General features: G+C 39.2%; 1 protein-coding gene across 1 annotated transcript in view; it reads right to left on the minus strand.

Moving 5' to 3' along the window:
• The window catches only part of TMTC3 (transmembrane O-mannosyltransferase targeting cadherins 3), a 405,658-nt gene that overhangs the window by 56,917 nt on the left and 333,587 nt on the right, over positions 1-15,154 (minus strand). Inside the window, exon 12 of the mRNA XM_053719235.1 lies at positions 13,433-13,536. Within this exon, the coding sequence (XP_053575210.1) occupies positions 13,433-13,536 (104 nt within the window). The remainder of the gene's footprint in view (positions 1-13,432; positions 13,537-15,154) is intronic.

A 15,154-nucleotide genomic window follows, 5' to 3' on the forward strand; every position in this document is an offset into this window, starting at 1 on the left:
CAACTCCCCCGGATGTAAAGTCTGATGGCTGAGATAATCCACTTCCCAATTGTCTACACCTGGGATATGAATCGAAGAAATTTAACAAGAGTTGGATTCCGCCCAAGAAAATATCCAAGATACTTCTTTCATTGCTGAAGGACTGCAAGTCTTTCCTTGATGATTGAGATATGCCAATGTTGTTATATTGTCTGTCTGAAAACAAATGTAAAGTTCTCTCTTCAGTAGAGGCCAAGCCTGAAGAGCTCTGAAAATAGCACAAAGTTCTAAAATATTGATTGGTAACCTCGCCTCTTGAGGATTCCGAACTGATTGTGCTGTCAGAGACCCCCAGACAGCTCTCCACACCCAACCTGTAAGATTTGCATCTGTTGCGATCACAGTCCAGGAAGGACGAAAAGGAGGCCCCTTGAACAATAAGGTGATGGTTTAACCACCAAGTCAGACATCATTGAGTGTTGGGATTTAAGTTTATCAACTGTGATATCTGAGTATAATCCCTGCACTATTGGTGCAACATGCAAAGCTGTAGAGGTCTCATAAAAACGATGCTGCAGTCATGAGACCAAAAACTTCCATGTACATAGCCACTGAAGGGAATGAGAGAGACTGAAGGTTTAGACAAGCTAAAAACAACTTCATTCGTCTCGTCTGTTAGAGAAAGAGTCATGGACACTGAATCTATCTGGAAACCTAAAATGGTGACCCTTGTCTGAGGAATCAAGAAACTCATTGGTAAATTGATCCTCCAACCATGTCTTTGAAGAAACAACACTAGTTTTGTGTGAGATTCTGCTAAATAAAAAGATTAAGCTAGTACCAAGATATAGTCCAAATAAGGAAACACTGCAATACCCTGCTCTCTGATTACAGATAGAAGGGCACTGAGAACCTTCGAGAAAATTATTGGAGCTGTCGCTAGGCCAAATGGAAGAGTGACAAATTGGTAATGCTTGTCTGGATGAATCGGAATGTGAAGATAAGCGTCCTGTAAGTCTATTGTGGACATGAAATGACCTTGTTGAACAAAAGGCAGAATAGTCCTTATAGTCACCATCTAGTTAGGATTTAAAATTTTCAGATCCAGGAATGGTCTGAACGAATCTTCTTTCTTTGGGACAATGAACAGATTTGAATAAAAACTCAAACCTTGTTCCTGCTAAGGAACTGGGACAATCACCCCTGAAAGCTCTAGGTCTGAAACACACTTCAGAAAAGCCTGAGCCTTTACAGGGTTTGTTGGAACATGAGAAAGAAAGAATTTTCCCATGGGAGGTCTTATTCTGAAACCTATTCGATAACCTTGATAAACAATATCCTGAATCCACTGATTATGAACAGAATCTGTCCAAAAGTCTTGAAATAATTTCAATCTGCCCCCCACCAGTTAAACTGGTTTGAGGGGCGCACCTTCATGCAGTCTTAGGGGCCTGGTTTGGTTTCTTATAAGGCTTGGATTTATTCCAATTTAGAGATGGTCTCCAATTAGAACCAGAGGCCTTAGGGGAGGGAGAGGTTTTTTGTTCTCTATTCTGACGAAAGGAACGAAAACGATTGGAAGCTTTAAACTTACTCTTAGATTTCTTATCTTGGGGCAGAAAAACTCCCTTTCTCCCCAGTTATAGTGGAGATAATAGAATCTAATTGAGAACCAAATAAATTATTACCTTGGAAAGATAGAGATAGTAATCTAGATTTAAACACCATGTCAGCATTCCAAGATTAAAGCCATAAAGCTCTTCTAGTTAGAATAGCTAAAGACATAGATTTAATATCAATTTTAATTACATCAAATATAGCATCACAAATGAAATGATTAGCATGTTGAAGTAAAAGAACAATGCTAGACAGTTCAGGATCTGATAACTGCTGTGCTAAGCTGTCCAACCAAAAAGTTGAAGAAGCGGCAACATCAGCCATAGAAATATGCTCTTCTAAGATAAGATTTAATCTTCCTATCTAAAGGATCCTTAAAAGAAGTACTATCTTCCATAGGAATAGTAGTACGTTTGGCAAGAGTGGAAATAGCCCCATCAACCTTAGTTACTTTTTCCCAAAACTCTAAATTGGCCACAGGTAAAGGATACAGCTTCTTAAACCATGAAGAAGGGTTAAAAGAAATACCAGGTTTAGACAATTCTTTAGTAATCATATTAGAGATAGCATCTGGAATAGGAAAAACTTCATGAGTAACCTCAGAAGTTTTAAAAACAGAATTCAAAACGATTACTAGTTTTGTTACCAAGAGGACTAGACTCCTCAATACCCTAAGTAAACAGTACATCCTTTAATAAAGAACGAATATATGCAATCTTAAAAAGAAAAGATTTGTCATTTTCAGTCTCTGATGCAGGATCCTCTGAGCCAGAGAGATCCTCATAAGCAGAGGATACTTCAGTATGCTGTCGGTCAATACAAATTTCACCAGATTTATGAGAAGTTTTGAAAGACCTTTTACCTTTATTTGAAGGCGGAATAGCAGTCATAGCCTTCTCTATGGCTGCAGCAATATAATTTTTCATATCTGGAAGAATATCATGTACATAAGACTGTGAAGGAATAACAGTAGATGTATTTGTACTTATAGAAACATTATCAGCATGTAATTATTTGTCATAAGTGCCACATATTTGAGCAGTAAGTAAGATCAGCTAATTTACAAACACACTTAGCTTTGGTAGAATTGTGTTCAGGCAGCTTAGTCCTATAGTAACGTCAGAGGCAGGATCAGTTTGAGACATCTTGCAAAATGTAACAAAAAAGAAAAAATAACATTTAAACAAAAATATCCAATTTTCTCAAAATAACAGTTTCAGGAATGGGAAAAAATACTTATACAAAAGTAAAATAAATCTAAAGCAAACATCATAGCCCTCTAAAAACAAATGAGAGTAGCGAGCAAAAGAGTGAGAGACTTAATATAACAAATTTTGGAGCCAAGAATGACGCAAACATAGATGACGCAAATGCAGAGGTAAAAACTTTTGCCGCCAAAGCTAACACAATGGAATGATGCAATGCATGTCATAACAGGCGCAACTTCAAGCCAAAAATAACGCAATAAAAAGTAGCATTTTGATTGGATCAGCGCTACTATAGCAAGTGGAAACTATCAACAATATCAATGAATAGACAAAATAGCAGATCTATTAGATATGCACAAACAATATATTATTGTGCATATCTAATAGATCTGTTATTTTGTCTATTCATTGATATTGTTGATAGTTTCCTCTTGCTATAGTAGCGCTGATCCAATCAATTTGCTGTGTACTTTATATATTTTTTAACAATTAATAGGGAGAATTGTTATTTTGGAACAGCTTGAGGTCTCTGTAGGGTTAGCGCTGTTTAATACCCCTATTTTTTGCAAAAGGTAGCATTTTGCATCATCGCAATCCTGATTTGCCCACGAAAATTTTGAAAAACAGACTCCAAGTTACAACTAACTGGAACCACAGAAAAAAAATACCTAAATTCTCCCATAAACATAATATCCATGCTGAAACTGTTAAGACTGCAAAAGGGAAATATACACAGACCTGACTCATGGCAAATATATGCAATATATATTAAAAACTTTATAATATAAAGTGCCAAATAAAACAGAGTGTCTTAAAAAAACGATATATACTTACCAGAAGACACCCATCCACATATAGCAGACAGCCAAACCAGTACTGAAACATATCAGTAGAGGAGTATAATGTTGATCTGTAAAAGGAAGGCAGCAGAGGAATCCCTACGACCGATTTACAGAGAGCCCTAGAACAGATTTCCCATAGGCGAAAACATGGTATCATCAGGCAATACTCCCTTCACATCCCTCAGACAAACACTGTACTTTGAGAGGAATTGGGCTTCAAAATGCTTAGAAGCGCCTTTCACAGAAGAAATAAAGCACATCTTGCTTCACCACCTCCAAAGGAGGCAAAGTTTGTAAAACGGAGGTATGAGTGAGGTGGGAAGTGTATTTATAGGCATTTTGAGGTTTGGGAAACTTTGCCCGCTCCTGGTAGGAATGTATATCCCATACTTCACTAGCTCATGGACTCTTGCCACATATACATGAAAGAAATAACAGAATTTATGCTTACCTGATAAATTACTTTCTCCAATGGTGTGTCCGGTCCACGGCGTCATCCTTACTTGTGGGATATTCTCTTCCCCAACAGGAAATGGCAAAGAGTCCCAGCAAAGCTGGTCACATGATCCCTCCTAGGCTCCTCCCACCCCAGTCATTCGACCGACGGACAGGAGGAAATATATATAGGAGAAACCATATGATACCGTGGTGACTGTAGTTAGAGAAAATAATTCATCAGACCTGATTAAAAAACCAGGGCACCACGGCTTGCAAAACCTTTCTCCCAAAAATAGCCTCCGAAGAAGCAAAAGTATCAAATTTGTAAAATTTGGCAAAAGTGTGCAGTGAAGACCAAGTCGCTGCCTTACATATCTGGTCAACAGAAGCCTCGTTCTTAAAGGCCCATGTGGAAGCCACAGCCCTAGTGGAGTGAGCTGTGATTCTTTCAGGAGGCTGCCGTCCGGCAGTCTCATAAGCCAATCGGATGATGCTTTTAAGCCAAAAGGAAAGAGAGGTAGAGGTCGCTTTTTGACCTCTCCTTTTACCAGAATAAACAACAAACAAGGAAGATGTTTGTCTGAAATCTTTAGTAGCCTCTAAATAGAATTTTAGAGCACGGACTACGTCCAAATTGTGTAACAAACGTTCCTTCTTTGAAACTGGATTCGGACACAAAGAAGGTACAACTATCTCCTGGTTAATATTTTTGTTGGAAACAACTTTCGGAAGAAAACCAGGCTTAGTACGCAAAACCACCTTATCTGCATGGAACACCAGATAGGGTGGAGAACACTGCAGAGCAGATAACTCTGAAACTCTTCTAGCAGAAGAAATTGCAACCAAAAACAAAACTTTCCAAGATAATAACTTAATATCTACGGAATGTAAGGGTTCAAACGGAACCCTTTGAAGAACTGAAAGAACTAGATTTAGACTCCAGGGAGGAGTCAAAGGTCTGTAAACAGGCTTGATCCTAACCAGAGCCTGAACAAATGCTTGAACATCTGGCACAGCTGCCAGTCTTTTGTGAAGTAAAACAGATAAAGAAGAGATCTGTCCCTTCAGAGAACTTGCAGATAATCCTTTCTCCAAACCTTCTTGTAGAAAGGATAGAATCTTAGTAATTTTTATCTTGTTCCATGGGAATCCTTTAGATTCACACCAACAGATATATTTTTTCCATATTTTATGGTAAATTTTTCTAGTTACAGGCTTTCTAGCCTGAATCAGAGCATCTATTACAGAATCTGAAAACCCACGCTTTGATAAAATCAAGCGTTCAATCTCCAAGCCGTCAGTTGGAGGGAAACCATATTCGGATGTTCGAATGGACCCTGAACAAGAAGGTCCTGTCTCAAAGGTAGCTTCCATGGTGGAGCCGATGACATATTCACCAGGTCTGCATACCAAGTCCTGCGTGGCCACGCAGGAGCTATCAAGATCACGAGGCCCTCTCCTGATTGATCCTGGCTACCAGCCTGGGGATGAGAGGAAACGGTGGGAATACATAAGCTAGGTTGAAGGTCCAAGGTGCTACTAGTGCATCTACTAGGGTCGCCTTGGGATCCCTGGATCTGGACCCGTAGCAAGGAACCTTGAAGTTCTGACGAGACGCCATCAGATCCATGTCTGGAATGCCCCATAATTGAGTTATTTGGGCAAAGATTTCCGGATGGAGTTCCCACTCCCCCGGATGGAATGTCTGACGACTCAGAAAATCCGCTTCCCAATTTTCCACTCCTGGGATGTGGATCGCAGACAAGTGGCAGGAGTGATCCTCCGCCCATTGAATTATCTTGGTCACTTCTTTCATCGCCAGGGAAGTCCTTGTTCCCCCCTGATGATTGATATATGCAACGGTCGTCATGTTGTCTGACTGAAACCTTATGAATTTGGCCTTTGCTAGTTGAGGCCAAGCTCTGAGAGCATTGAATATCGCTCTCAGTTCCAGAATGTTTATCGGGAGAAGAGACTCTTCCCGAGACCATAGACCCTGAGCTTTCAGGGATTCCCAGACCGCGCCCCAGCCCACTAGGCTGGCGTCGGTCGTGACAATGACCCACTCTGGTCTGCGGAAGCTCATTCCCTGTGACAGATTGTCCAGGGTCAGCCACCAACAGAGTGAATCTCTGGTCTTTTGATCTACTTGAATCGTCGGAGACAAGTCTGTATAATCCCCATTCCACTGTCTGAGCATGCACAGTTGTAATGGTCTTAGATGAATTTGTGCAAAAGGAACTATGTCCATTGTTGCAACCATCAATCCTATTACTTCCATGCACTGCGCTATGGAAGGACGAGGAACAGAATGAAGTACTTGACAAGAGCTTAGAAGTTTTGATTTTCTGACCTCTGTCAGAAAAATCCTCATTTCTAAGGAATCTATTATTGTTCCCAAGAAGGGAACTCTTGTTGACGGGGACAGAGAACTTTTTTCTTTGTTCACCTTCCATCCGTGAGATCTGAGAAAGGCTAGGACGATGTCCGTATGAGCCTTTGCTTTTGACAGGGACGACGCTTGAATCAGGATGTCGTCCAAGTAAGGTACTACTGCAATGCCCCTTGGTCTTAGAACCGCTAGAAGGGACCCTAGTACCTTTGTGAAAATCCTTGGAGCAGTGGCTAATCCAAATGGAAGTGCCACAAACTGGTAATGCTTGTCCAGAAAAGCGAACCTTAGGAACTGATGATGTTCCTTGTGGATAGGAATATGTAGGTACGCATCCTTTAAATCCACGGTAGTCATAAATTGATTTTCCTGGATAGTAGGTAGGATCGTTCGAATAGTTTCCATTTTGAACGATGGTACCCTGAGAAATTTGTTTAGGATATTTAGATCCAAAATTGGTCTGAATGTTCCCTCTTTTTTGGGAACTATGAACAGATTGGAATAAAATCCCATTCCTTGTTCTCTTATTGGAAATGGATGTATCACTCCCATCTTTAACAGGTCTTCTACACAATGTAAGAATGCCTGTCTCTTTATTTGGTTTGAAGATAATTGAGACCTGTGGAACCTTCCCCTTGGGGGTAGTTCCTTGAATTCCAGGAGATAACCTTGAGAAACTATTTCTAGCGCCCAAGGATCCTGAACATCTCTTGCCCAAGCCTGAGCAAAGAGAGAAAGTCTGCCCCCCACTAGATCCGGTCCCGGATCGGGGGCTATCCCTTCATGCTGTTTTGGTAGCAGTGGTAGGCTTCTTGGCCTGCTTACCCTTGTTCCAGCCTTGCATTGGTTTCCAGGCTGGTTTGGGTTGTGAAGTATTACCCTCTTGCTTAGAGGATACAGAATTAGAGACTGGTCCGTTTCTGCAAAAGGGACGAAAATTAGGCTTATTATTAGCTTTAAAAGACCTATCCTGTGGGAGGGCGTGGCCCTTTCCCCCAGTGATGTCTGAAATAATCTCTTTCAAATCAGGTCCAAATAATGTTTTACCCTTGAAAGGAATGTTAAGCAATTTTGTCTTGGAAGACACATCCGCTGACCAAGACTTTAGCCAAAGCACTCTGCGCGCCACGACAGCAAACCCTGAATTTTTCGCCACTAATCTAGCTAATTGCAAAGCGGCATCTAAAACAAAAGAGTTAGCCAATTTAAGTGCTTGAACTCTGTCCATAACCTCCTCATACGAAGATTCTTTACTGAGCGATTTTTCTAATTCCTCGAACCAGAAACACGCTGCCGTAGTGACAGGAACAATGCATGAAATTGGTTGTAGAAGGTAACCTTGCTGTACAAAAATCTTTTTAAGCAAACCCTCTAATTTCTTATCCATAGGATCTTTGAAAGCACAACTATCTTCGATAGGAATAGTAGTGCGTTTGTTTAGAGTAGAAACCGCCCCCTCAACCTTGGGGACTGTCTGCCATAAGTCCTTTCTGGGGTCGACTATAGGAAATAATTTCTTAAATATAGGGGGGGAACAAAAGGTATGCCGGGTCTTTCCCACTCTTTATTTACTATGTCCGCCACCCGCTTGGGTATAGGAAAAGCGTCGGGGGGCACCGGAACCTCTAGGAACTTGTCCATCTTACATAATTTCTCTGGAATGACCAAATTGTCACAATCATCCAGAGTAGATAACACCTCCTTAAGCAGTGCGCGGAGATGTTCTAATTTAAATTTAAATGTCACAACATCAGGTTCAGCTTGATGAGAAATTTTTCCTGAATCTGAAATTTCTCCATCAGACAAAACCTCCCTCATGGCCCCTTGAGATTGGTGTGAGGGTATGTCAGAACAGTTATCATCAGCGCCCTCTTGCTCTTCAGTGTTTAAAACAGAGCAATCGCGCTTTCTCTGATAAGTAGGCATTTTGGATAAAAGATTTTCTATGGAGTTATCCATTACAGCCGTTAATTGTTGCATGGTAATAAGTATTGGCGCACTAGATGTACTAGGGGCCTCCTGTGTGGGCATAACTGGTGTAGACACAGTAGGGGATGATGTAGTATCATGTTTACTCCCCTCATTTGAGGAATCATCTTGGGCAATATCATTATCTGTTGCATTACTGTCCTTACTTTGTTTGGACACTATGGCACAATTATCACATAAATTTAAATGGGGAGACACATTGGCTTTCATACATATAGAACATAGCTTATCTGATGGTACAGACATGTTAAACAGGCTTAAACTTGTCAACAAAGCACAAAAAACGTTTTAAAATAAAACCGTTACTGTCACTTTAAATTTCAAACTGAAAACACTTTATTACTGAATATGTGAAAAAGTATGAAGGAATTGTTCAAAATTCACCAAAATTTCACCACAGTGTCTTAAAGCATTAAAAGTATTACACACCAAATTTCAGAGCTTTAACCCTTAAATTAACGGAACCGGAGCCGTTTTTACATTTAACCCCTATACAGTCCCAGAATGAGGCTCTGTCTATAACTAGAAAGGCCCCCATCTGAAAAAGGTGTCCAACACAGTGCCTGCCGTTTTTCTAAACGTTCCCCAAGATTATAATACCAATAATTAGTTAGAATCTGAATAATATGCCTAGTAAAGCAATTGTTTTAGCCCAGAAAAATGTCTACCAGTTTTTAAGCCCTTTTTGAAGCCCTTTATTCTTTTATGTTTAACTAAGAAAATGGCTTACCGGTCCCCATGAGGGGAAATGACAGCCTTCCAGCATTACATGGTCTTGTTAGAAATATGGCTAGTCATACCTTAAGCAGAAAAGACTGCTAACTGTTTCCCTCAACTGAAGTTACTTCATCTCAACAGTCCTGTGTGGAAACAGCAATCGATTTTAGTTACTTGCTAAAATCATCTTCCTCTTACAAACAGAAATCTTCATCCTTTTCTGTTTCAGAGTAAATAGTACATACCAGCACTATTTTAAAATAACAAACACTTGATAGAAGAATAAAACTACATTTAAACACCAAAAAACTCTTAACCATCTCCGTGGAGATGTTGCCTGTGCAACGGCAAAGAGAATGACTGGGGTGGGCGGAGCCTAGGAGGGATCATGTGACCAGCTTTGCTGGGACTCTTTGCCATTTCCTGTTGGGGAAGAGAATATCCCACAAGTAAGGATGACGCCGTGGACCGGACACACCAATGTTGGAGAAATATATATTTGTGCTACTGGGGCATCCTTACACTTGGCACATATATATATTTTCCCTATGCTTAATGATGCGTTAACGCACCCTACAAGTAGTAACCAGAAAAAGTGGGGTTTATTTCTGAGTTTAGCTTCCAAATCTTGACAAATGCATTTCGTTCCAATAAAATGTGGTTGTTTTTTTGTGTGCAAGTCCTGTGAGTGCATTTGTTTTAGATATATAGATACATATACACACGCATATATATATATATATATATATATATATATATATATATATATATATATATATATATACACACACACACACACATACATACATACACACACAGTGGAGGGTTAATCTTGCACAGCCTTATTTTGGCTTTTAATGGTCTTATATTGAAGTATAGCATTATATTGAAGTACAGCATTTTATTCAACGTGAGTAAGGAGTAATATCCAAAATGATGATGATGTATACCTAAATAACTATGGAATCAAGGACGAGTTTTCAGTTTACCTTGTGCTGCTGGACTAAGTTTTTGTTGTATGAATACTGGATGTTTGCAGGCACCTAAAGCATGCACATGTGAGATTTAAGTGAGTGTTTTCACACATTTTTACAAATGTTCTGTTTTCTTTTGAAATATATAAACCCTTTAACTGCTAAGCCATTTACAGCCTTGTGATATTCTGTTTTGCAGTTTTTAGATGCTGCTCCCATTTAGGCCCTACTGTAGGCCATTTTCAGCACACACAAAAAAGATATTTTTTTTTTATCAAACTATGCCATTATTTTATGTACTGTACATATCATGGTGTAAGAAAACCAACAATAAAATGAATAAAATATTTTATAAAATTATCAATGCCACATCACAATCTATCTCACTGCTTGAATGGGGATATATATGTTATTTTATTTTTTTGGGGGGGTAATTAGGTTTACTCTATTCCTTATTTAGATATCTGGGCAATATGCAATGTAGAACTTTAACATAGTTGAGTGTGTTATTTATCTTTATTGATTAATCCTAGATTGAGATAATCTAATACTGTATTTACTACTGAGTAGATTCTGAATTTTCCTGCTGTAACTTGATTGCCCCGTTTTGTTATATAACCACAATAAAATGTGTACAAAAAAAAAAAAATCATCATTAAATAAATTTATGTTAAATTATGCAATTAATTTGTGATTTGGATAGCAGAAAATGATATAATTAGAAAATATTACACAGCTACTCCATAATTCCACCCAGCTGGCAAAAATGTTATGGAGAACACGGTTTGCATATCTGCTTGAATCAAGTCTGCATAGGAGTTTTGTTATACACTGAACAGCAAGCCAGTAAGAATCCCCTCACTATTTTATATAAAAAAAAATTCATTACGTTTTTATTGTAAAACCAGATAACTATTAAAGAACAGAGGAAATCTAGAGAAAAAAGTAGGTGAAAGACAGGCAAGACAGAGGGAAGATACACTCTTAACCCCTTAATGACCACAGCACTTTTCCATTTTCTGTCCGTTTGGGACCAAGGCTATTTTTACATTTTTGAGGTGTTTGTGTTTAGCTGTAATTTTCCTCTTTCTCATTTACTGTACCCACACATATTATATACCGTTTTTCTCGCCATTAAATGGACTTTCTAAAGATACCATTATTTTCATCATATCTTATAATTTACTATAAAAAAAATTATAAAATATGAGGAAAAAATGGAAAAAAAAACACACTTTTTCTAACTTTGACCCCCAAAATCTGTTACACATCTACAACCACAAAAAAACACCCATGCTAAATAGTTTCTAAATTTTGTCCTGAGTTTAGAAATACCCAATGTTTACAAGTTCTTTGCTTTTTTTGTAAACTATAGGGCCATAAATACAAGTAGCACTTTGCTATTTCCAAACCATTTCTTTTCAAAATTAGCGCTAGTTACATTAGAACACTGATATCTTTCAGGAATCTCTCAATATCCATTGACATGTATATATTTTTTTTTAGTAGACAACCCAAAGTATTGATCTAGGCCCATTTTGGTATATTTCATGCCACCATTTCACCGCCAAATGCAATCAAATACAAAAAATCGTTCACTTTTCACAAATTTTTTCACAAACTTTTGGTTTCTAACTTAAATTATTTACAAACAGCTTGTGCAATTATGGCATAAATGGTTGTAAATTCTTCTCTGGAATCCCCTTTGTTCAGAAATAGCAGACATATATGACTTTGGCGTTGCTTTTTGGTAATTAGAAGGCCGCTAAATGCCACTGCGCACCACACGTGTATTATGCCCAGCAGTGAAGGGGTTAATTAGGCAGCATGTAGGGAGCTTTTTGGGATAGTTTTAGCTTTAGTGTAGTGTAGTAGACAACCCCAAGTATTGATCTAGGCCAATTTTGGTATATTTTATGCCACCATTTCACCGCCAAATGCGATAAAATTAAAAAAAAAGTTAAATTTTTCTCAATTTTAAGTTTCTCACTGAAATTATTTACAAACAGCTTGTGCAATTATGGCACAAATGGTTGTAAATGCTTCTCTGGGATCCCCTTTGTTCAGAAATAGCAGACATATATGGCTTTGGCATTGCTTTTTGGTAATTAGAAGGCCTCTAAATGCCGCTGCGCATCACACGTGTATTATGGCTAGCAGTGAAGGGGTTAATTATGTAGCTTGTAGGGAGCTTGCAGGGTTAATTTTATCTTTAGTGTAGAGCTCAGCCTCCCACCTGAAACATCAGACCCCCTGATCCCTCCCAAACAGCTCTCTTCCCTCCCCCACCCCACAATTGTCCCCGCTATCTTAAGTACTAGCAGAAACTCTGCCAGTACTAAAATAAAAGGTATTTGTCCCTTTTTAAAAAAAAAAAAAAAAAAAAGCATATTTTCATATGCTGATGTCTATGATGCCCCCTTAGACCCCAACCTCACTGATCCCCCACCTAACAGCTCTCTAACCCTTCCCCTCTGCCTTAATGGGCGCCATCTTGGGTACTGGCAGCTGTCTGCCAGTACCCAGTTTTGCAAAATATGTGCCTTATTTTTTTTAAAAAAAAGCCCTTTTCTGTAGTGTAGCTTCCCCCCCCCCCACCAAGACCAACCCCCAACCCCTTCCAGATCCCTTAGATTATAATTTTAGTATTTAAACTTTATTAGTTTTATTTACTTTGAACTTTGTTTTTCTGTAGTGTAGCGGTTCCCACCCGCTCCCGTCCCGTGCACGTGCCCGCCCACCACCCCCCGTGCACGCGCGCGGTCCCGTGCGCGCCCCCGTGGCTCCCGCCCCCGATCCCGCCCCCCTCCTCTGCATACAGAGCATCGATGGCCGCCCACCCGCCTCCCACGTAAGCTCCCACCCACCAACGATACCGGCCATCGATGTCCTCTCGATGGCTCTCTCTGCATCGGATGGCCAAGGGGGGTTATTGCAGGATGCCTCCATATCGAGGCATCACTGCAATAACCGGAAAGCAGCTGGAAGCGAGCAGGATCGCTTCCAGCTGCTTTCCAGACCAAGGACGTACGCCACACGTCCTCGGTCATTAACTGTATTTTTTTTGAGGACGTGTGGCGTACGTCCTTGGTCGTTAAGGTAGTTTGTTTTCTAAAAAGATAGTTGGATTTTAAAAACTATAGAAATAAATATATAAGATGAAAAACTATTGCGAGAAAATCAAAACATATGACTTACACATGACAGGAATGCACTATTTATTCGACCTACTATTCCAACATAATAGCTCAGAACCAGCATCTAAGATGTCTTTACCTGTGGCATAAGAGATTTTGCAATCAAATATGACTCTTCTGCCTCTTTGCTTTTATTTAAGTTTTTGTACGTTCTTCCAACATTCATATGGGCACCAATATCATCTGTAACAACAAAATACATATTATAAAAGTCAAATGAGAGTCCATTATCTTCTGATATACTTACTACCAATGTCAACAAAGGCACAATAAATATATTTCTCAGAAAAACCTAGATGATAGATAACCTAGAAAAACCTCAGATGATAGATAATGGATTTCTGGCTAGTTTTATTAGGCATACTATTTAGAATACAAGACAAGCATTAGCTCAGTCAGTTTGTGTAATGTATGCCCTTTGCATACCCATAAATTTTAAATTTGAAATACTAGAAAAATAGGTATATGATTTTAGTAAACAGATAATGGATACATAAAGTCGTAAAAGACATTTGATAATTACAATTTTATGAGGCTATTTTATAAGCATGGATTAATTATTAATATTATTAAATAGGGATGTGCATTTGGATGTTTCATTATAAAAAGGAATGTTGAATATTGAGAAAGTTCAGCACACTAATATCTGGATTTGCACAGATCTTCAGGAATTGCACTATCACAAGAATAATCCGGGTCCAAAAATAGCCGAAACCTGCTGGCGGCGGACATATTCGACATTCCTTTTACAACTAAATGTCCGAATGTACATCCGTATATAAATACTATTACTTTTTTTCCTTGTGCAAAAATTCTGAAAATGGACGTGGTCTGCACCATTTTCACATTCCCTTTAGTTGAAAAACAAAATTTATGCTTACCTGATAAATTAATTTCGTTCTGGATATGGAGAGTCCACAACGTCATCAATTACTAGTGGGTATACCACTTCTGGCCAGCAGGAAAGAGCACCACAGCAGAGCTGTTAGGTATAACTTCCCTTCCCATAATCCCCAGTCATTCAACTGAAGGGAAATGAAAAAAAAGGAATAACACAAGGTGCAGAGGTGCCTGAGATTTAGTAAAAAATAATGGTCTTAAATAAATTAAGGGTGGGGTCGTGGACTCTCCACATCCGGAAAGAGAGAAATTGATCAGGTAAGCATAAATTTTGTTTTCTTTCCTAAGATATGGAGAGTCCACGACGTCATCAATTACTAGTAAGAACCAATACCTAAGCTAGAGGACACGGATGACTAGGGAGGGAGAACAAGACAGGAAGACCTAAACAGAAGGCACCACCGCTTGAAGAACCTTTCTCCCAAAAGAAACTTCGGCTGAGGCAAAAGAATCAAATTTGGAAACTTTGGAAAAAGTATGCAGAGGACACCAAGTTGCAGCCTTGCAATTCTGTTCCACAGAAGCTTCGTTTTTGAAAGCCCAAGAAGAGGAGACAGCCTTAGAGGAATGAGCTGTAATTCTCTCAGGAGACTGTCTGCCAACAGTCTCATAAGCAAAACGAATTATACTTCTCAGCCAGAGAAAAAGAGAAGTAGCAGTAGCTTTCTGACCTTTACGCTTTCCAGAGAAACAAACAAACAGGGCAGAGGACTGGTGAAAATCCTTAGTAGCCTGTAGGTAGAATTGTAGAGCACGCACAACATCCAAGTTGCGTAACACACGTTCCTTATGAGAAGAAGGGTTAGGACATAGAGAAGGAACAACAATTTCCTGATTAATATTTCTATCTGAAACCACTTTAGGGAGAAATCCCACTTCAGTACAAAGAACCGCTTTATCA

This window comes from Bombina bombina, chromosome 6 (assembly GCF_027579735.1).
Source record: "Bombina bombina isolate aBomBom1 chromosome 6, aBomBom1.pri, whole genome shotgun sequence".
Lineage (NCBI taxonomy): Eukaryota > Metazoa > Chordata > Amphibia > Anura > Bombinatoridae > Bombina > Bombina bombina.